Raw genomic sequence first — 23,752 nt, 5'->3', positions numbered from 1 at the left:
TCGATGCTTAGAACAGTGTCTGACACACACTAGGTGCTCCAGAAAGATCTGTTAAGTGGGACTTCCCAGGAAGTCCAGGGGTTGAGAGTTTGCAGAATCTACCCGCCAATGCAGGGGACGTGGGTTTGATTCCTGGTCCGGGAAGATCCCACATGCTGTGGAGCAACTAAGCCCAGGAGCCCAAACTACTGAGCCTGTGCTCGACAGCCTGTGCTCCACAACAAGAGAAGCCATTGCAACGGGAAGGCCCTGTACCAAACTAGAGAGTAATCCCCACTCACTGCAACTGGACAATGTCCATGAACAGCAATGAGGACCCAGCACCGCCAAAAAAAAAAACAAACAAAAAACCCAAATCTGTGATGCTTAAACTCTCAAGCTGTAGAAGGGTTTCCATAACTCAGGTTGACCCTGAGTCTTCCATGGTGGGTCCATCTGGAGCAGGTTCTCCCTTCTCCCCACCACCACCATGAGGGATAATGTCTCTAGGTTTCTCCTCCCTTTCACTGTGGTGGTAGGTAAAGGTACTGGCTTGGGAGTTAGAGCCTAGATCTAAGACTTTAATCCTGTTTCCACTGCTTATACAAGCTACAGTAAGCAGACCAATGACCCCTAAGATATCTATGTCTTAATCTCCTGAAGTTGTGAATGTGTTGCCTTACTTGGCAAGAAGGACTTCAAAGATGTGATTAAGAATCTTTTTTAAGATTATCTGAATGAGCTTAAAGTAATCTCAAGGGTCCTTGTAAGAGGAAGTGGGAGGGTCAGAGTCAAAGAGGGAGATGTGATAATGGAAATAGAATTCAGAGCCAGAAAGGTCTGAAGAGGCTACACAGCTGACTTTGAAGATTCAATAAGAGGTCACAAGCCAAGGAATGTAGGTGCCTCCAGAAACTTGAAAAGATAGGAAATGGATTCTTCCTATGGGCTCCAAAGGAACACAGTCCTTTCTACACTCTGGTTTTAACCCAGTGAAACCCTCTACAGACTTCCAACCTCCAGATCTGTAAGATAATAAGTGTATGTTGTTTATGCCAGCAAGGTTGTAGTTATTTGCTACAGCAGAAGTAGGAAATGAATACAGAAACCTAAGGCTGTTTTCTCATCTTAAAAGTGGGTACTGTAATAAGTGCTTACTTCACAGGGTACCAGGAGGACTAAATGGAACATGCAGGGGACATTCAGGGCATAGCATCTGACGTGTGGTAAGCAGATTCTCCCCCATGCCTGGGGACCCTGTCTCCTGGCTGGGCCTGGGCTCAAGGCAGGCTTCCTAGGGAAGGGGCACTGTAATTGCATTCTGAAGGAGAAGTGGGCATGGATTCCTCCACTGAAAAGCCCCCAGTGGCCTTCTCTGCTGCAGAGTGGCTGCCTTTAACAATGGTAGACCAAACCAGAGTAACTCAAACTTCAGAGGAATGTGGCTATGGTTACTATGCACCGTGGGTCACCTTGGTCGAATTTTCAGGCAAGAGCAGCTCCTAGGCCTTACGAGTGATGCTTAGGGGAGACTTGAGAAAGCAGTGTCTCTTGGGAGAGGGAGGGAAGAAAAGCCTCAAGACAGCAGAGCAATGTAGGGAACTGAGTGCGTCCATAAGCAAATCACTGAATTCTTTTTGCTTATTACTCTGGGGTGTTGAGGATGAATATGTTTAGCAGGCTGATTTTAGTTTTTCTTACCAGCATTCAAATCACCTTCTGTTACCCCAACCCTTTCAGAAAGTCTGTTGTTACGCCAAGTTGAGAAATGACCTCTTTCACAGTGTCATGTATCAGCCAACCAGCAGATGAAAACCTAAAAACTGCCACCAGGGGCTGCTTGGAAGTCTTCCAACTGCCACCGTGGAAGAAATGTGTAGAAGGATACGAGTAAGTGTTGCCCTCATACAAATAAGTGAGGGGAGTCTACAGATACTTTAAAATCATCATGCCTGAGCGCTTTGTCCCCACCCTGCACACATGCTCTGGAGGGGTGGGGACAGGACAGGACAATAAAGATGAGTGTGGCTTTTCTGACATGTACGTTTTCTGAAGAGGACCCAGGCTTGGTTCCGTCACGTGACTGGGACCCCATGTGGAGCCCGTGATGGTGTTGGGAGAGGTGGTGGGGTACTACATGAAGTTTGGAGAAAGGGCTGCTAAGTAGATGACTCAGGAAGAGACAGGAGGTAAACTCACTCTTCATAAAACATACTGGAAGGCAGCGACCCCATGGGAGGAGTGGCAAGCGTGGCACGGTTAATGCTTGGCTTAATGCACTTCATCTTTTTCTATGCCATCAGGATAGTCTTTTAAAAACACAGATATGATTGTTTCGGTCCTCTGCTGAAAACTCTTCTCTAAGTTTCCAGAACCAACTAATAAAGTCCAAATTCAGAAACCTTTCCTTCCCGGCCCCTCCCCATCTACTTCCTCCTTCCAGAGAAGTGCTGGGGTGAGATGATCCAGTTGGCCCTTTCCCTCAAAAGATCTCCTATTGGCAGGACTGCCCCTGTGGCCCAGTTGTGCTGCCACTGCAGGGGCCATGGGTTTGAGCCCTGGTTGGGGAACTAAGATCCCACAGGCTGTGCGGCCAAAAAGGAAAATAAAATGAAAAGATCACACCCTTATTGTGATGGTTCTGCTGCGTGAATTATCCCTCACTCCACACCCATGGTGAAATTCTCCTCAGGCTTCAAGACCCAATATTCTCCTCTCCCCCAAGACCCAATCTTAACGTGACCTCTTCTCTGAAGCCTTTCCCAACCTTGGTTACAACCAACTGCTCCTTCCTCTGGGGTTTTGCCATCATAACAGCTAACATCACTACAGTGCTTACCACAAAGAGGAACTGTGCCTAGGACTTTATGCACATCATCTAATTCTCTCAGCAAGCCTCCAAGAGAGGTACTGTTACTACTCTGCTTTATGAAAGTGAAAGTCACTCAGTCATGCCCCACTCTTTGCAACGCCATGGACTGCAGAGTCCATGGAATTCTCCAGGCAGGAATACTGGGTACAGGGTAGCCATTCCCTTCTCCAGGGGATCTTCCCAACCCATGGATCAAACCCAGAACTCTTGCATTGCAGGCGGATTCTTCACCAGCTGAGCCACCAGGGAAGCCCAAGGATACTGGAGTGGGTAGCCTATCCCTTCTCCGGGGGATCTTCCTGGCCCAGGAATCCAACCAGGGTCTCCTGCATTGCAGGAGGATTCTTTACCAGCTGAGCTACCAGGGAAGCCCTGCTTTATAGAAGAGGAGATTTGGCACAGAGATGATAAGAAACCTGCAGGTCACACAGGGGCCTGGATTCAATCCTGAACACACTGACTCCAGGTCTGCGCTCTTCTTTCTCTGCTGGACTCCTCCTTCCAGTGTGGTAGTCATCCCCTGCATTGCTGGGCATCCCAAACTGGCTAGTCTTTCTAAACTCCTGCTCAGTCAGTAATACCTTGGTCCCTCTGGTACCCAAGCCAGATACTTGCACTCTTTCCCCTATCATTTCAACAGCAAAGTCCCAGGACCTGAGACCCAGTTCCACCTCTCTCAGAAGTCCTTCTCCATCTAACTTAGGTACCCATTCTTTGGGTTCCCACCCAGAGCCAAGTACAAGGCCTGAGACACAGTAGGCATCCAGTGTAGGCTTGGGTATCATTACTTTCTTTGTGAGGACTTAGATCAAAAGAGAAAGAATACATCTTCCAGAAAAACAGTGGCCACCTTGATATTTTATTTTTCATTTTATGGCCCTATTTTTAGTGTGTCAGACTCAAGGGAGGAATCCAATTAATCACTAAGTCCTGTCAATTCTATCTTCCAGCCAGCTCTTAAATCCACCTGCTTCTCTCCATCCCCACAATCATCTCTCTAATTCAGTCTCCAATCTCTTGCTGGTTTACAACCACTTTCTCAGTGATCTGCGGGTTTCCAGCGGTGTCTTCTCTAGTCTGTCTTGTCCCAGAATGCTTGTTCTACCCGACACAAGTGATCCAGTCTGCCTTCTGATTGAAACCCTGGAATGGCTTCCCAAAGCCTTTCCAGGAAAATTCAGATCTTTAACATGGGCTATAAGACTCATTCTCCCCCACCCCATCTATCCTCGTTAACTACGCTCCTCAGACCATACCCTTGCTCCATACTGCCCGTCAGGCCAAGCGCTCCTCCAGCTCCCGACCTTGGCATGGCCTGTTCCCTCAGTTTCCTCCACCTCCTCTCTCTTTACCCGGATGCTCTCTGACGCTCACACTTCAGGCTCAGCTTAGACATCCCTTCCTCCAGGAAGCCTTCTGTGACCTTAAGTTTAGGTTTGTTTTCTTTGATTGATTCATTTTCACTGAACCTGTGGTTGTCTTTTTAATTGAAGTATTATAGACCTATAAAACTGTTAGATCCAGGTGCACAATATAGTGATTTGATATTTCTATACATTACAAAACAGTCACCATGACAAGTCGAGGTACCATCTGTCACCATACAAAGTTATCAGCATATTATTATCATTAATCATTATTCCATTTTATAATTACTACTACTAATTATTATTAATTATTACCATATATTCTCCAGCTGTACATTTCACTCCATGACTCATTTATTTTGCACTGGAAGTCTGTTCCTCTTAATCCCCCTCACCTATTTCACCTATCTCCCCATCTCCCTCCTCTCCGGCAACCACCTGTTTGTACCTACGACTCTGTTTCCATTGCTATTTTTGTTTATGTTTTTTTAGATTCCACATACAAGTGAAATCCATCCAATATCTGTCTTTCTCTGCCTGACTTATTTCACTTAGCTTAATATCCTCTAGGTCCATCCATGTTGCTGTGAACGGCAAGATTTCATTTTTTAAATGTCTGAGGAGGAGTCCATTGTGTACACATACCACATCTTCTTTATCCACTCATCTATCGAAGGATACTTAGGTGGCTTCCACATCTCGTCTATTGTGAATAACACGGCAATGAACATAAGAATGCACTTATCTTTTTGAATTAGTGTTCATTTTCTTCAGAAAAATACCTAGGTGTGGCATTGCTGGATCATGTGATGGTTCTATTTTCAATTTTTTGAGGGACCTCTACAATGTTTTCTACAGTGGCTGCACCAATTTACATTCTCACCAACAGTGCACAAGGGTTTCATTTTTTCCACATCCTCGCCAACATGTGCTATTATTATTTAGATTTTTTTTTTAATGTGCCTCCATGGAATCCTCCACTTCCTCTGTGCTAAACATTATTACTCTCTATTTACCTATCAAGATTAATAGATTGGAAACCCCTTGATGTATTGGGGTAGACTGAATTACTGTTCCCACTTCTGCAGTCTCTTCTGTAATAGAAGGACCTAGAGTAGGTGCAGTATGTATCCCTACCTCACTGATGTTTGGCTTGGCTATGTGGCTTGCTTGCCAATGGAATATCAGCAAACGTGACATGACTGGAGGCTCTGAATGCACCACAGAGTGCAGCTTGGGTTCCTGCACTTCTGCTGTCTGCCTTGAGGAGAGTACATACAGGACGAGAGACGTATGAAGCAGATCTGAACCAAACTCTCCACCTACAACTTGACAAAGAGTCCCCTTCCCACCCCCACCCTCCACTGGAGCCGAACCGTGAGCAAGAAAAACAAATTTTTGTTCTTGTAAGCCACTGAGAATCTGTTGGTTAACACAGTATTACTGGAGCAGACCTGACTAATAACACTGTCCCTATCCTTCACTGGGCTTCCCTGGTGGCTCAGATGGTAAAGAGTCTGCCTGCAGTGCGAGAGACCCGGGTTCAATCCCTGGGTCAGAAGGATCCCCTGAAGAAGGAAATGGCAACCCACTCCAGTATTCTTGCCTGGAAATCCCATGGATGGAGGAGCCTGGCAGGCTACAGTCCATGGGGTCACAAAGAGTCAGACACGACTGAGCGACTTCACTTTTTGCTTTTTTTTTTTTATCCCTCACTAGACTGCAAGCTCCATGTGGGCAAGAAAGAACTGTATCCCAAGCACACAGTAGGTGCTCAGGAAATCTGTTGATGCGATGTATGACTGAATGAATGAATCCTGGCCAGTGATGGGTCTGTCTCTTTAGCTGGCATGTAAATTCTTTAAGGCCAAGAATGGCATCTGATTTCTCCCAATATCACCTAGTTATGTCACTTCCCACATTGGGTTCTTGGTAGATATTCAATAAATATTTATTGAAATTAAATAAATTGAATTTTGTGGGCTGACTTGGGAATCAGCCCTTAATTTATGACATTGTTTGTATGGGAAAAATGCATTCAGAGTGCCAAACAAATTTGCAAATGAACTTTTGGAACCTCACCTGTTCATTGGTTCAGGATTGCCAGTTTTGTGGAAATCCATAACTGAACACATGTGCTATGCTTTGCAATATGGGAGAAACTGAGAAGCTGCTTCCAAACCTAAGATATTCAGCCTGCAAAAATTCACTTTCCACCCACACAGAAAAATTCAACATAGGTTGGATTTGAGGTTCCAACAATAAAATACTAGACTTTTTTGAGCTCATTGTTTGTCTAATTGCTTTTTATCAGCTTTTACTGGATGCCCATTCTTCACACTTGATCCAAAGGAAGCTAAGATCATTTTCTTGCACACACACCCCCAAACACATCCACTTTCTAGACATGTATGTAATAAAACTCAACCTTCTCAACAGAGAAAACAAATTATTTTTCTAAATAAATCTGTGACATTTAAAATAAACACAGTGGGATGCTCTACAGTTATAAGAAAACATCCCCCTTTAGAATTCCTAATTTTGAATGGTACTGGGAGCTTAACATGAGTCACAGATATGAGGCTTAGTTTTATTTCATCTTAGGCCAGAACCAAGCCAGTTTGAAACCAAGTGATCTGACATGGCTGGGAAGGGCCATCAGTTCACAAACCTGGAATGTTTTAATCATGCTTAACATGTCTCAGCCTGCCATTGGTAGATGTTTCCAACCACTCAATCTCCATTCATTTGACATGCATTTTTAAAGCACCTATCATGTGCCAAGCACTGTTCTAGATTCTGGGGATATGGTCATGAACAAGACAAGGCTCCCAAGCAACTTACATTATAATAAAGAGGCAGAGAAAGAAGGTCATTCAGGTATTGATACATGTGTGTGGTAGTTGCTCAGTCATGTCCACCTCTTTGTGACCCCATGGACTATAGCTCAGAAGGCTCTTCTGTCCATGGGATTCTCCAGCCAAGAATACTGGAGTGGGTTTCCATTTCCTTCTCCAGGGGATCTTCCTGACTCTGGGATTGAACCCAGGTCTCATGACAGATTCTTCATCACTGAGCCACCAGGGAAGCCAGGTAGTGATGGGGCCAAGAATAAAACAAAACAGTGACGTCACTGGGAGTGAGGTGAGGCTTCTTCAGACTGGGTCATTGGTAGAGGGGGAGATGTGCATGCTGGGACCTGACGAGTAAGAAAAGAACCAACCGTGGCAAGATTTGGGGAAGAATTTTCTAGATTGAGGAAACAGCTGCTGAAAAGTCCCTGTGGGAGGAACAAACCTGGCATATTGTTAAGTTAGAAAGAAAGGGCCAAGTAACCAAGGACCTGATTCTTAGAAGCTCTGTATTCAGGTCCCATGAGTAAGGGAGTCAGACTGAATTCTACAATGGAGGCCAGTGGAGGTTTTTAAGCTGGGGAATAAAATGATCTGGTTGAGATTTTTAAACGCCCACTCCTCTTGGGGCAGGGGTAAGGGAACAAGAGCAGAAGCAGGGGAAGCTATGAGCAGCCTTTTCTAGAAGGCTAGAACTCCTTTATCATAGCCCATCATCAATAAAATCCCTGGAGTCTTCAACTTCTCCAACTATTCTCTTCACTCTTTTGTTCATTCTGAAACCAGGCTCTCCCTGAGGACACCGATTCCTACAGCCCACCAAGGGCTGGCTGCTTCCTCTCCCTCATCATAAGGGTCCTCCTTGTGTCTTGCTGCCTCTTTAGGATGATTCTTCTTCCTTTCTTTCCAAGCCTACTCCCCACACCGCAGCTCTGAAGCTCAAGCCATTGGGCCATCTGCCCAGAGGCCCCCAAGCCCCACCTTGTCACCACCATCCACAGACTATGCAGCCTACAGGCAATTCATTTCTTTTTTTGAATATCTTGCTCCTCAGTCCCTCCAAAATTGTTCCATAGTCCTTCTTGATGACTGGCCCAGTGAGCACTGTGACCCCTCAGTTGCCAACCCTCTCTGCCAATGATCTTGTACTCCATTCTACTTCAGTTACAGAATCCCACCCCAGACCTTGTCAGGACCAATAACTCTGCACTCTCTGCGACCTTAATTTCAAGTTCCCCATAGTCCGACCACTACCTCTTCTCCAGGTCCCCAGGTCCCACAAGTCTCAAACCCCAAAACAGTCTCCCCTGCACAGAGCTGGCTACCTTTTCCCATCCCTCACGCCCATCCTCACCTCCCTCCTCACTTCCAGCTTGGAGCCCAGGGTCCACAATTGTAAGTATCCAAACTCATATCATCAGGCACCCTCAGCTCCTGGACGCAACTTTCCTCTCTTGAAAACTCCCTGCTGCTGCTTAGCTGCTTCAGTCGTGTCCAACTCTGTGACCCCATAGATCGTAGCCTGCCAGGCTCCTCTGTCCCTGGGGATTCTCCAGGCAAGAGTACGGAGTGGCTTGCCATGCCCTCCTCCAGGGGATCTTCCCCACCCAGGAACTGAAACTGTGTCTCCTGTATTTCAGGCAGATTCTTTACCACTGAGCCACCAGTCCCATCTCTGGCTAAATCTAACTCTCCCCTATCCTACCGCTATGCCTACAGAGCCAAACGTGGCTTGTGAAAGCAGAACCAGGAGTACCGCTCTCACTTCAAGAGCAAGACCATGGAGCTCATGTGCACCCTGACACTGTCTGGCAATTGCTCTTCATTTCCTAGCTCTGTTCTCTCGTCCTCTCTCTTCTGTACCTTCTCTCACTTCTCCCTTCCAACTCCAGGGCTTCCTCCCTCACCTCGCTCTCACTCATCATACATTCCTGAAAATAATGCAAAGTCACACGAAAAGACACTGTATACGCTTCCACCACTGACCTGCTCCTGAGCCCATATTTTCCTCCTGCCCTCCCATGACCAAGGATGAAGGGTCCCATGCTCCTGGCTGGGGCTGGGCCCCCCACTGGCACAGAAGATCATATTTTCTTTCAGCTGCAGAAAGACAACACCCCACAATTCTCTTCTCTCTGCTGTATTGTCAGTTTCTCCCACACTACTAGAACTTTCCCAGCCGCACTAAAACACAGTTATTTCATGTGTCTTAAAAAACAGCTCTCTGGACTTCACACTTTCCTGCAATGTCTGCTCCATGTTTCTGCTGTCTTTCTCAGTAAAGCTCTTCGAAAGAGCTGTCTCCGCTCCATCCTCTTCTCATTTTCTCTTTACAGTTTTATCACTACTTCCTGTCCTTGTCACAGTTGGCAGTAATCACCTGCTAAGTCCAGTGGTTCAATTCGCTTTTCTTGCTCGACATCTCAGCACAATCTGGCACGATGGACCACTCCCCTCCTCCTTTCTTCCCTGGGCCTCCAAGAAGCCACCTTCTTTGGTTTTTCCTCTCGCTTCTGGCTGTTCTCTCAGCTCTACTTCTTCATCTCCCTGACCCCTAAACCCTGCACCAATGCTCACTGAACTCAAAGCTCAGTTCTTCAACTACTCCTCTCCTCAACCTATGCCCCCTCCCTCACTGGTCTTACAACTTCACGACGTGTATCATCTGAACACTATTAACCCCCCAAATTCACATCTCTAATTCAGACATCTCTTATGAATGCCAGACCTGTGCTTGCCCATAGAGTGGCCACTAGCTACATGTGGCTATTTAATCACATCACCACTGTGACCATCACCACCAGCTCCACCACTGTTACTGAATTAACTCGTGCAGAGAGCTCTGCAAACCCAGAGAACCTACATCAGTGGAAAGGGTTGGAAAGATTACAGCAAAACCTCTTAGTGAGTGTGCAGCGATACCGGTCTGTTTGTGATCAGTTAATTTTCTTCAAGTCTAGTCTTAGGCAAGCCACAAGAAGAAAACGTTCCTACCCAATTACAATTATTCATGAGCCTCTTCCTGGCCCTGCTTCTTTTGTCTGCCGGTGATTCTGACGGCAACAGCCCGGTAAGGAAGCTCAGTGAAAGGCAAGGGCAATTATGCATCTTGCTGCATCTCAGCTTCAGACTTCCTCCATGAACTCTTAATTAATTCCATCCCCATATTTTTATTTTGTTTACTGAACCTCTGGCTTATATTGTATTTCCCCATACTTCTTCATTCCTCTTGCCTTCTTCCCTGCAAAAGCTTCCCAAATTCTCTTTCTCAGCCTTCTTTTCTTTCCCCAAATTGCCCCTTGTTTAGCCTTCAGCTTCTCTGCCCCTGTTCTACTCTTTCTTATCCTTTTTCACCTTTAAAAACTGAAAGCACCAAACTGACAGACACTGTTACGGTGTATGTGCTTTTTTTCCCTCTGCCTGAGCTGCAGCAGGCTCTCCTCTCCTCACTTCTATAGCAGAGCCTGAGTACTGAGTTGTCATGGCAACAGTGAATCCAACCAGGCCGGTCCCAGCGACACTGGGAGCTGCCATGGCGAGGAAGCTGCTACAAGTCGCCCTGAGCCTAGATGGGTCGTGAACATCGTAATTCAAGACCGAGCTGGGCAGATTCTGCCCGGAGACTGCGACTGCACATCAGGCCTGTGCACAGCTGTACCGCGCATCAGGAGACAACATCATCAATAATCAGGCTTCCACGGAGCCAACTGAATGCGTGACATCATGAGGATTCATTTGAAACATTTCAAACATGCCTATTCTTTTATCTCCGCTGAGGGAGAACCTTCTGTCTCTCTCTCTCTCTCTCTAGTCTTGGAGAACTCTGCAGAAAGTAAAAGAAAAACTGACAGCCCCAACTTATCCCCTCTCCCCCACCTCCAACTCCCCCTACCCTTCCAGCTTGGGGACCCTCTCAGCCGTCCAGGTCAAATGATTTCAGTAACACCGTCATGGCTGGGAACATCCCCAAGAATGCATTTGGATTACACAATGATATTTTAGTGGGCGCCGAGATCAGTTCCCCCAGGTCATTGCAATGGATCCTTAAAGTAGGGCAACAAGTGTGCAGCCGCATCACACTGTTTCAAAATTGCAAGTCAGTGAGAAAACTCAGGAAATACCTTTGTAGCGAATGGCACCAACCGCAGTGAGGGTCTGTTGCTGCTAAACACTCCCAACAGGATTTATGTTTACCGCAGTTCGCAACACGAATTCTCCTCACCTAAAAATAAAGATGATGGCAGCTCAGATGGAATTATAAGCAACACCAGAAAAACTCCAACACCTTATCTGATGAAGGGCCACGAGGAGACATTTATCAACTCAAATGCTGAATGTCTGTGTAATGACATCGGGCAGTGGTTCTCAAGTCCTAGGCTATGGAGCAGTTTATCAGCATCTCCTGGGGGAGCTTTTGAAAGGGCAGATTCCCAGACCCCCTGCCGCTGAGACTCAAGTTGAGCGGGACTGGGGCAGGGGCCTAGGAATCTGTATTTTTAAAGAGTTCTCACAGGTGAACCTCTATTAACCTCCGCTAACAGGTACATAGTTAGCTTTCTGATCTGCTAATAGTGATTTCCAAGATCATGGAATCAGGTCACCTGGTTTTCAGAGAGTGAGTCAACAGCACCTTGAAAATGAGCATCAGGGGAAAGCAACAGGCTCTGACCCCAAGTGTCAGCAGGAGGTTAACCCTTGGCATGGAAATGAGGACCACCCTCCCACACCCTTCTCAGGGTTGTTCCATCACCTCAGCTCCCAGCTCACTGCTCACACTCCCTCCACTGAAGGCGAAAATAAAAGAAACAGGAGGAGTTTTCCAATCATTCTCAGCCCCTGGAGCTGCCTCTTCCAGTTGTCAGGTAATAGCAGCCCCCAGAGAGGGAGATGGTGATGGGCAAACCCAGGCCCCAAAGGTAGGCCAAGCCTCCAAGCAGGGTCAGGGGAGGCAGGGAGGACCTGAGCCTTACACAGCATGTTTTTTGCAGGCAAAATCCCACAGCAGATAGTCAGGAAACCTGTAGAACTCACAGCCAGCAAGGTGTACCTGCTGGAGACCATAAGTAACTTCTTAAATCATACAGAGCAACAGAGAGTTCTAGAAGAAGTTTGTGAGAAAAGCAGAGTCCATTCTAAGTTGAGTCCATTCTAATGAACAGTCCATTTTAAGTTGACTTTGTGGAGAATAACCACACCCATCATCTCAGTTCCCAGGGTGGCTGACAGATGCAGCGGGCAGGCCACCAGCCTGAGCCGAAATTAATCAGAATGTGGATACTTCCTTGTAGCTCACAGGACATCTTTGTAATTCTGGGGTGTTTTCACAAATGTCACGGAATCTCTCTGACCTTGTTTTCTCACCTGTGACATGGTGATGGCACTGCTGACTTCACAGGGTTATTACCAACAATGCCCAGAACATAATACACACTCAATAAATCTTGGTTCTTGCTACTACACTGGAAAAAGTTTCCACGGTCCAACACACATGTGAAACCTCACAGGCAAAAAGCAAACTCGGTTTCCTTAGCACAAGGCTTCTGAGAGCGTTTGAATGCTCTGGTTATGATACTCTAGGAGGGATATAGTAGGTAACATCTGCTCTCAGGACTACTTTTGCTCAGAACATTTAGTACAAAATGAGTCTCCAGAACATTCTATGAGAACTACTCTGAAAAAAAAAGTGAAAGTGTTAGTCGCTCAGTGCTGTCCAACTCTTTGCAACCCCATGGACTGCAGCCTGCCAGGCTCCTTGTGTCCATGAGATTTCCCAGGCAAGAATACTGGAGCGGGTAGCCGTTTCCTTCTCCAGGGGATTCTTTCCAACCCAGGAACTAAACCTGGGTCTCCTGCATTGTAGGCAGATTCTTTACTGTGTGAGCCACCAGGGAAGTCCATGTTAAAGAAAGGCCACCATAACTACTACATTGGACCTGCTTCTCTAACTTAACACATTATAGGAGTTATTCCACAACAATGTAGCTATCCCCATGTGGTTGTTTTTAATGACCAGGTGTTCTATGGATATACCAGGGCATTTCAGTTTGTCTGTTCCTATCTCCCCAAGAGTTGAGGAAGGATCTTCCTTGGGTTTTGCCTCTGTAGGGCCTATCTTGGCTAAACCAGAAAACCAGAGTCTTACTAATAGGAACTCCAGCAGTGAATCTAAGTGAAGAAAGTAAGAATAGCCAGCTTTGATGCCCAGTAGAAAACTCTTCCCAGGTCTTCAGGCTTTGAATGGCCAGACTAGAACTCTTCACCTTCAGAAAGTGAGAATCTATCAACTACTGGTGATTCTCACTGTGGTTCTCGGCCTACAGTCTGGGATTTGGGGGAAGGATTTATGAGCTATTTGTAATGTTTCAAAAAGCTGATTACAAAAACATGCACAGACTAAGCAAGGCTACAAGTGTCTTTGCTTTGAGCTGGAATTTTATCAGCTCCCTGTGGTAGCACAGTCAGCGCTCTGAGTGGCTGTTTTGAGATGCCCTTGATAAATAAAGCCTGAGAATGGGAATTGTTACTTAATAAATGCAGTTTGTTGAATAGACAAAAATCTTTCAACTATGGGAGCCCTGGGGGAAGAAATATAATAGACAGTGTTTAAATGTTGAAGCAAGCTGTTTGCAAAGGTTCTGTATGGTGAAGAACAAAGGTATATGAGATTCACTGGCCATCTCAACGTGGTCATTTTGAATAGCTGCCTTTTCAACATGCAAAGGGCAATAATGCCTTTTTAGGAAAGTCAGAAGCTCTAAATGGCTTGCACATCATCTCTGTGACTTGGCCAGTACATGGAGACTGATGTCATTGCTGCTCTGCTTAGAATAATAGAGAAGAAAAGAATGAAAAATGGGGGTGGGCTGAGAGCATGTGACATTCATCATGTAATTATGTAAGTCTCAGTTATCTTTGCACTTTGTATGTTCAAATGGTCATGAGTCAAAACAACCATGAAAGAATGTTTGGTTTTCACAAATTTGGGGTTGATCCTACTTATTACAGGCTTTGACAGTGTATTAAAAAGCAGAGACATCACTTTGCTGACAAAGGTCTGTACAGTCAAAATTATGGTTTTTCTAGTAGTCATGAATGGATTTGAGAGTTGGACCATAAAGAAGGCTGAGCACTGAAGAATTGATGCTTTCAAACTGTGGTGCTGGAGAAGACTCTTGAGAGTCCCTTGGACTGCAAGAAGATCAAACCAGTCAATCCTAAAGGGAATCAACCCCGAATATTCACTGGAAGAACGGATGCTGAAGCTAAAGCTCCAATACTTTGGCCACCTGATGTGAAGAGCTGACTCACTGGAAAAGACCCTGATGCTGGGAAAGATTGAGGGCAGGAGAAGTGGGTGACAGAGGATGAGATGTTTGAATGGCATCATTGACTCAACAGACATGAGTTTGAGCAAACTCCGAGAGGTAGGGAAGGACAGGGAAGCCTGGCGTGCTGCAGTCCATGGGACTGCAAAGAGTTGGACATGATTTAGTGACTGAACAACAACAATCATAGGCTTCAAGATCAGGGTAGAATTTAAGTCCTACCCCTGACAAGGCCCTATATGTATATATCCATGAAAAGATATTTAGCCTGAGTCCTAGATTCTTCATATACAAAACAAGGGTAATTTTTATCTCACTACATTATTGACAGCTTTTGTTAACACTGTTTATTATATTTTGGGGTTGGTGTGTTTGTGTGTACAATTCTATGCATCTAGAGAGACTCCCTTTGGAATAGTAACTAGTACAGCATCGGTAGGAACTCAATAATAATTAGTTCCCCTCCTCTTTCCCTTGCTGAAAGCTCTTTAAAACTGAAGAAAATGTAAAAAGGCATCCTTTTTATTTCAGTAAGCAGAAGCAAGAAGAAAAACTAAAACAGCCAGATAAATTAAGAGAGGGAGGGTGGGTGCCATATATTTCCTGGTTCATGAATGTGTATAAGACTGTGGCCTGATATTAACCCCAAATTCCAAAGCCAATCCCATTGGGCATATTCATAAATGCATCTAACCGTTCAATGCCCACATGATAAATGTGTAAATTCAGTTATCTTGCTGATTATGCACCCATTTGCAAGCACACACTTCTCTGAAAAACTTGGCATTGGAAATATAGCCAATAATAAAATTGTCTAAATAGGTAATATTTCTTGCTTACTTACTGACAGTAAGGTTTTTAATTCCATGCCTGTGAACCACGGCAGGTCTTCTCAGAGCTTGCAGCAGTGTTTAAACTCAGTAGTTCAAAGTACAAGCTTTACCATGGGACAATGACATCAGTCAAACAGTTTGTATTCATAAGACAGAAATGGTAACTAGTATTTCTACCTACCTCTTTTCCAGCTGTTAGGTAGATGTAGATATTCTTCTTAGGATGAGGAACAAGTTTGTAGAAAACAGGTGTTTCTTCTTTGATTTCATAGATAACCTCTGGACAATTCGAGGCCAAATTTTCACTGAGAATAACCTGTTTTTTAAAAAAGAAATAAAATGTCCATTAAATAATTTGAATTTCAGGGTGGCAAAACTTACTGCTTAATCCTAAGACTACATCCTTTCTTCCTCACTATGCACACTGGCTGGGATGCTACTTTCCTTCATCATCGGCTCATGTCTCAGCCTTCAAGGCCAGTGATGACAAGCTTGGTATTTCTGCTTTTGTAGGGGACAAAGCTGTGCATGCACACACACAAAAGGTCACTCTTCAGTGCTGGGGCAGTATCCTTCCATGTGGAAGCCCACTGTCCACAATTTCTGACCACGGGGGCCTTATGAGACGCTACAGTGACAGCTTCACTAGTGCTATGCCAAGTGATCTTAAAACTGAAGGCAGTCAGTTTGACAGATATTTGCATGGGTTACTCTGATTTGCCTATGTGAGTCTGCATGGCTATGTGTTTTAAAGTAACCAGGACAACTTAGCAGGCCTAAGCAAGTAGGTACTTGTTTATACATCAAATATAAGTGTGGCTTTGAAACTGGCCATTCCTGAGCTTCATTCATCTTTTGTCAATAAATATCTACTGAACATCCACTATATTATTCTGGCACATTCTAGATGTTTGCAAAATGGCAGTGAACAAATGGCGGGAAGATTCTGCCCTTATAGAACTTATATTCATGTGCATGCGTGGGGTGAGGGGCAAAATGATAATTAACAACGAATTATAAAGTTATAACATACACCAGCAGGTATTTTATATCATAGGGAACTACATTCAATATCTCATAATAATCTACAAAGGAACAGAATCTGAAAAAGAACCAATTTATACATGTACAATTGAATCACTTTGCTGTACACTGGAAATTAATCCACAGTTATAAATCAACTATACTCCGATACTTAAAAAATATGTTAGCAGGTGATACAGGTCCAAGTAAAATGAGATGGAAGATGCATGTTCAATGTAAGCTTCATTAGAAGGCGACATTCATTTAGAGACTTGCAGGAGATTCTGGAGCAAGTCACTTAGGTATCTGAACAAAAGATGCTCTTAAAAGAGTAATCCATTGGTGCAAAGGCCCTAAAATGAGAGCAGACCAGTATGACCTGAGCAAAACAAGCAAGGTAGAAGGGAGTGGACAGCAAGGTAATAGGATGGATCACATAGGTTCTTGTTGGCCTGTGTAAGGATTTTGCCCCTTACTCTGGGTAAGAGACAGGGAGCCACAGCAGGGCTGTGAGCATAGGAGTGACACGGTGAGAAGGTGTGGTTTGAAACACGGCTAGGAAGGCCGCTCGGGTGACTATCACCCTAACCCTGGGGAAACAGAACGGTAGTTCGGTCTCAGGTTTGCCTCCTGGCTCTGCCCTTCCAGGAGCTGTGCTACTCTGAGCTAGGAGTTTACTGAAGCTCCCTGGGCCTCAATCTCCTCATCTCTAAAATGGAACTCATAATGCTTTCCTTATACACAGTTGTTGTAGGACCAGATAAGAATTATGAACAATGCTTAGCACATAATCAATACTCGATGGATAATAATCTATTACTAGATTGCAAGCTCTTCTTGGGTAGGCACCATGTCCTAATCCTCTCTGTATCCACCCCTTTGCCCCAAACAATACAATGCTTTTCAAAGTGAGGATGTTCAGCATTTTGTCAGTTTGAAAACATCCAGATACAGCATCTATATTCATTCATCTCTCTACCACTGTGGCCATCAGTTACACTGAGCATATAATTTGAAAAAACAAAAACGTGGCACCTGAGATTCTTTTCAAAGTCTACAACACATCTACTGAGCTATAATATGCCTGTGCCACACATCCTGATGGTGAGCACGTTTTTGCTATTTAACCATAGGCTCCTTATCAGTTTGGCAGATGGAACCGCATCCTGCATGCACTCAGGATCTGGACCTGTCCTGTGATGGTGATTTCCTTCCATCATCTGTTCTGAGTCAAACCTGGGTGGATTTGGTGTAACTGGTAGCTCATGAGAAGCACATGAACTGCGAAGTTCAGTGGCAGCTCTGGAAAAAATCAATGTAACTAAATACATTAAATATGACTTTTAAAAAAGGAAAAGCAATATTTAGGTCCCAAGGGAGTTGGGAAAGGTCTGTACCCCAAGTCATTGAAAAATGACTCTACAGCTGCACCATCCAATATGGTAGCCAGTAGCCACACAGGGCTACTTAAATTTAATTAAAAATTCACTTTCTCAGCCACATGAGTCACATTTCAAGGAATAACTATCCACATATGGCTAGTGGTTATCATATTGTGAGTGCAGATAGGCAGCATTTCCATCATCAGGGAAAGTTCTGTTAGAGACTGTGGCCTACAGAAAATGGTGAGCCAAGGGAGACCTCGGGGAGGGACCGACCAAGTGTGGACTTGCCAGGCTCCTGTCTTCCCATCTCTAATTCACATTCCTTATTAATCAGCTCAGATGCAAACAGCTGATCTGGTTCTTGGAACGTGGTTGTATAGAAGGAAAGAGATAGAAGTCAGATATAAACAAAAATAAGACTGATAGAAGTTAGAGTCAGGAGAAGAAAACCTGCTGTTCAGATCTCTGTTTACAAATTGATTGGATAAAACCCATCATTTGGGAGGAACACCTATGAAGCATTCTTGCCAATGGAGCTGAAGCCAAATCTGATAAGCCTTTAGTGCTAACATCCATTTAGCATTAAGAAACAGAAGGGGTAGAGGAACAAGCTAAATGGTACCACAAGGATGTGAACAGCCAAATCCACGATATGAGACATTCCACAGGACCACAGACTTCCCTTCCTCAAAAAGTCAATGGAGGTGAACCAAATGACAAGAGGAGATCACACAGACTCAGAGAAACAGACCAACCTCAGTGTTATTTTAGGATCTTGTTCAGATATCTTGATCAGATACCAATTTGAAGAAAACAATTTTAAAAAGACATTCTTGAGTCAATAAGGAAAATTTAGTTATTTAGACTTGTTATTAGATAATTCTTGGAGAATTACCCCACTCCAGCACTCTTGCCTGGAAAATCCCATGGACGGAGGAGCCTGGTGGGCTGCAGTCATGGGGTCGTGAAGAGTCGGACACGATTGAGCAACTTCCCTTTCACTTTTCACTTAATTATAATTTTCCTATTAATATTTGTGATAACAGCTTTATGGTTGTGGTGATATAAAGAAATGATCATAGTTTCCTAGACATGTATAATAAAATATGTATGAGTGAAATGACATAGTGTCTTGGATTTGCTTTAAAATTTAAAAGTAAATAAAAACATACTTTTTATTTACTCATATCACTTATCCACTTTCAGTGAGTTAGAGCTGCTGTGCAGTTGTTTGTTACTGGAGCTTATTTATTTCTGGAGCATGGTGGATGCAGATGAGTAGGGGCTAGAAAGATCTTATTTGGGTCAATACAGATTTATTTACTAGATCCCTTGGAGATAAGGCATCAGTATTCTCTCTAAAACTTGGAACTATGGCAGGGAAATTGCTTTTTTTTTTTTCTTTAAATTACCAATGTGTACTTGTGCCAGGATTTGCCAGTTTCCTGAACAAGCTACCTTGAGTGGCCAACACCGAAGCTTGTCACAATAACTAGAGACGCTGGGTTTAAAGGGACATGCTTCATTGTTGATGAGAGTAAGACTTCTCCAGAAGGTAATTTGGCATCATCTATCAAAATTATAGAACACATATCCTTAGACCCCACAGCCCTTAGCATATATGTGAAATGACAGATGTAATGGGGACTTACTGCAACATTGTGTGTTCCGACAAAGGACTGAAACAACCCAAGTACCCAACAATAGGGATCCAGGTAAGTAAACTACAGTGCAAACAATAAATGCTATTTAGCAATAAAAAGAATTAGAAAGCTTTTTACGTATTATATGTTCAAACATATTATGTATTATATGTTCAAAATGCTATGTTAAATATATATCTACATGTATACACATATATAACATATATGTTTAATAAATGGGGAAAAGACTATCCTCCCCCTTTTGCTTGTAGACATATATAAAATATCTCTATTTTACAGAGAGGTATTTGGTTGCCCCAGAAGTCAAGAATGGGTGACTTAACACTGCATGTTTTCTTGGTTCTTTTGAGTTTTGAACAACGCTAATACATTGTCTTTAAAAATACATACACACAATCTAAATTTCAAGTGTTTGAGGATGAGTGGGTCAAATGTTTTTCTTTTTGCTAGATTATGCAGAGAATGCTCTCCACAGCCCCAAGGAAGTTTCCATGTTCATCACATTTTTAATTTTACTAAACCACAAGCTACACAGAGACTGGGGTCTCTGTTTCAGCATGATTCTCATCTCTCTCAGATGACTCCAGGAGAGGATGGGGAAGGCTCTCCTTCTCCTCCGGATTTCTATTAATATCACCTCTGACCCCACCCAACCCCAGCCCAGCAGGCGGACGCTGAGAGAACACTTAGATCTTCTAACTGCAAAAGTCACATCCACTTCAACACAGAAAAGCCAGCCAGCAAGACTGGAGCTGGGCAGCCTCGGAAAAGAACACGATCAGTGAAGTGATGCAGGAAGTAATGGTGAGTCACAGAAACCCAAAATGGGTTGAGTTTTGCATAAGAGAAAATGCCTCCAACACACACACACACACTCCTCGGGCATGATGTGGATTTTCATCTGTTGCTTCCAGGATACACGCTTGTTATAGATCTAGTCTGAAGTCAATGTGAGTCTCTGCCATGTATATTCTCATAAACCCTTTCATCCTTTGAGTCTCAAAAGTCACCTCCTCTGAGAAGCCTTCCCTGGTCACCTTTCTATGGTACCCCACTGTCCCTCTCTACCCATCACTCTGTTTTCTCCATGGCATTTACCACCTTGTGTAATGACTTCACCACTAATTAATCCATTTACTCGTTCCCTGTCTTTCTTTTCCTACCAAGAGCGTAGGGGCATTGTCGGTTTTGTTCACTTTTGTATCCTTGGCACCCAGAAAAGGTCCTGGCACATAAAAAAAGGTGCCCAATAAATATTTATTAAATGAAAAACATACTTTATTAGCATTCAAGATTTTATAGGGCTCTTCAGATTTTTCCAGCTGCAGCCTGTGTAGAAAACAAATTTTTCCCGATGCAGGATTTCAGTTAGTGTCAACATATTGTTTCTGTTGACATCTTCCTGAAGCCTCAAGGCAGCCTATTAACTAGCCTTGGGATTTTCGTTGCATGCAAAAATAAATAAATAAAAAACAAACTACAGTCCTGAAATGTATAGTGTGTAAGACTTCCACACCATACAGTTAGCTGTATAACAGGGACAACACCATCCACGGGAAAGATAGCCTGGTGAGGAAAATGAGGGGGAGGAAAATTAAATGAAAGACTATTTTTTTCTTTACTATGACATTGGGAAGCCACGGGTGTTCAAGAAGTTAAAACTATTTTTCACCACATTTTTTTTCTTATACCTCACTCTGTGAGGCTAACCAGTTAAGTGTAAACAATCTTCTCACTTTTTTTTCCATCAATAGTTTCTGAGAAATGCTACAAAGGAGACTTAAACCACACACACACACAGACAAACGAGAAAGCAAGGTAATTATACAGTAGCCTTTACTGTGCTTTAGTAGGTAGGAGTAATAATAAATATGAAATAGAAAGATTAAAGCAAATGCCTCTCTGGTTTCCTGTCTCCTGATTTCAGTGTAAGTAGTAAGAGAAACACACAGCCTGAATCACGAGTTCTAGATTTGTGGATTCCACGGGAGAGCTTGTTCTGAATCAGGGAGTCCCTGCACACTCACAAACTGGAATGAATGAGATGGGGGTAAGCTTGAACATGGCATTCTCAACAGCCAACCATGGAGGCCACTTCCAAGTTTCAACAGTCCCCACTCTCTCTACTTTTTGGTCTGTTACCTCAGCTCAGCCAGCCCCACCACCCCCATTTCCGGCCCAGGTCCTGTCCTGGGTTCCTCATGGCCTCCTTTTCCTTATTTGAACATTCTGTAGGAGTATAAACAGAGCTTGACCTTATGAAAGACTTCTCTTATTTTTCACTCAAAAATTTTGAAAGCCAGAGTCCAGGCAAACTCTTCAGAGGTTACTCTGGGTGGAGGCAGGAAGAACTTTCTGGAAATGGGTTGAATTTCCCTCCATGGTAGGAGCAGAGTTTGGAGAACTACACAGGGAATCAGTCCTAAGCAAGCACAAGCGTGCTGTTTCTCTGCTGGACCTGGGGAAAGGGCCGGCTATGGCTTCCTGTGTCCTGAACTCTACTTGAGGCCCAGGGACGTTGGAGAAAGCCAACCCTAGCCTCTTACTGCTGGAGCCATTCTAAAACTCAACCGGAACAGATTTCCTACCTTCGCTCTAAAGGAGTTCACCGGGGAAAAGCCAGGCTTCCTAAGGGACTTCAGAGGCTCCCAGGAACTACATGCAGCCCCAAGAGGACAGGGCTCTGCCTTTTTCTAAAAGAGAAGTCTGCACCAGCTGGACTGAAGCAAGCTGTCCCTGAATAGGAACAAACTAAAACCACAAAAGCCAGAGCCCTTTCTCATGAAACCTCAAATATGTGCATCTTGATACTAACCTAGATATTCCAATATCAGAAAATAATAATAATTTACAAAACAGTTCCACAAACTCTACAGAATACATTTGAGTTGTCAGTGCAATTTTTTGGGAGACTGGTTGCATTGTGCTATGCTCAGTCATTCAGTCATGTCTGACTCTATGAGCCCTATGGACTGTAGCTCACCAGGCTCCTCTGTCCATGGGGTTCTCCAGGCAAGAAAAATGGAGTGGGTTGTCATGCCCTTCTCCAGGGGATCTTCTCAACCCAGGAATCAAACCGATATCTCCAGCATCATCCTGTATTGCAGACAGGTTCTTTACCCACTGAGCCACCTGGGAAGCCCAGAAGATTGGTTGCTTCAGTTCAAATCCCCTTGAGCAAGTTACCGATCATCTCACAGCCTCAGGTTTTTTCATTTATGAAGTGGAGATGTTAATAGCATTCAACTAGTTAATCCATGAAGACACTGGTCCTAATGCTGGGCACACAGTCTGAGCTCAGAAACATTAGCTGTTATTATTCCTCACCCACTGCCTTATTATGCTTACAAGAAAGGTATGCGCATGGGTAAGGTTACAAACATTAGATTTCATGCATGTTTCTTTATTACTTGTTTTACCACCCGGAAAAGCTCAAAATACTCAATTCTGCCCCTGAAATAATCTGCTATATGCAACAGAGTCAGCTCAAAGGAATCCAAACTACACCCGAGTGTGTACCACAGTCTGGAGAAAGAGCCAGCCCATGTTTGTAAGAATGAGCACTCATTGCAGCATCCTGGCCATGTAACACATGGGGTATGAATTCCCAAATACTGAGTTCAGCATGGCCCTACTTTCTCAGCTGATCTCAGTAGAGACGCTGACAACTGAAAAATTATAACATGCAGTCATACTCAGAAAGGAAGTGAAATGAGGAAATAACCAGAGAGAAAAGTGGACATAACTTGTCTCACAACCATGAGGATGGCAAGTCGGTAAGGAAGGGGCAGAGTAGACAATCACAAGGACATGTTCAGTTCCAAATTAGTTCAGTTTTTCTAACATCTTATAAAGGAATTTTGTAATAAAAGCAGGAGGAAGAGGGTAGCAAAAGTATTAGCATATTGTGAGGTCTTTAATTTTTCCACTTTATCATCAATAAAATCTTCCCTTCGGAGATAGTACTAGATGACTTGAAAGAGTGCATGCCTTTCAAGACATGTTAAAAATGATTCACTATCTTAGCTTAAACTCAAAACGTTTCCACGTATTAGAACATGATATTTAAAAATACTGTTTACAAGTGTGCCGTAACATTTTAATACAAGCATTTCTTTCCTCATTAACTGAAGAAAAAAGGATGCAAAATAGGATAGAGTCTGACCTCAACTATGTTATAAAAAAAAAAAGAGGTGAAATGCTGACAGCGGCTGCTTCCGTGTAAGAAAACCAGGGGCGTTTTTTCTTTGCTTTCCCCTCATACCCCAATACTTAGAAAGTTTCTCCATAAGCATGTATTACTCTTACAATAAAACAAATTTAAATAACATGACATTTTAACGGCACCAAACTATATTAAAACTCCATGAAGTTTTCAGAGATTTAGGAAATGGGAGTGGGAGTGGGGGTGGGGTAGATGTGTGTGTGTGCATGTGTGCGTACATGCGTGTG

At 43.8% G+C, this 23,752-nt stretch overlaps 1 protein-coding gene across 4 annotated transcripts in view; it reads right to left on the bottom strand.

Moving 5' to 3' along the window:
• Window positions 1-23,752, bottom strand: part of PLXNC1 (plexin C1) — a 158,246-nt gene that overhangs the window by 106,355 nt on the left and 28,139 nt on the right. For all 4 annotated transcript variants that reach the window (XM_086399070.1, XM_086399068.1, XM_086399067.1 and 1 more), the window contains exons 3-4: window positions 15,410-15,544; window positions 11,192-11,292 (exon numbers count right to left, since the gene is read on the bottom strand). In XM_086399070.1, coding sequence (XP_086255196.1) covers window positions 11,192-11,292; window positions 15,410-15,544 — 236 coding nt within the window. The remainder of the gene's footprint in view (window positions 1-11,191; window positions 11,293-15,409; window positions 15,545-23,752) is intronic.

Source organism: Bos grunniens, chromosome 5 (assembly GCF_055505025.1).
Source record: "Bos grunniens cultivar Pamir isolate PY7600 chromosome 5, Bosgru_T2T1.0, whole genome shotgun sequence".
NCBI lineage: Eukaryota > Metazoa > Chordata > Mammalia > Artiodactyla > Bovidae > Bos > Bos grunniens.
This window is presented reverse-complemented; position numbering and strand designations above follow the sequence as displayed.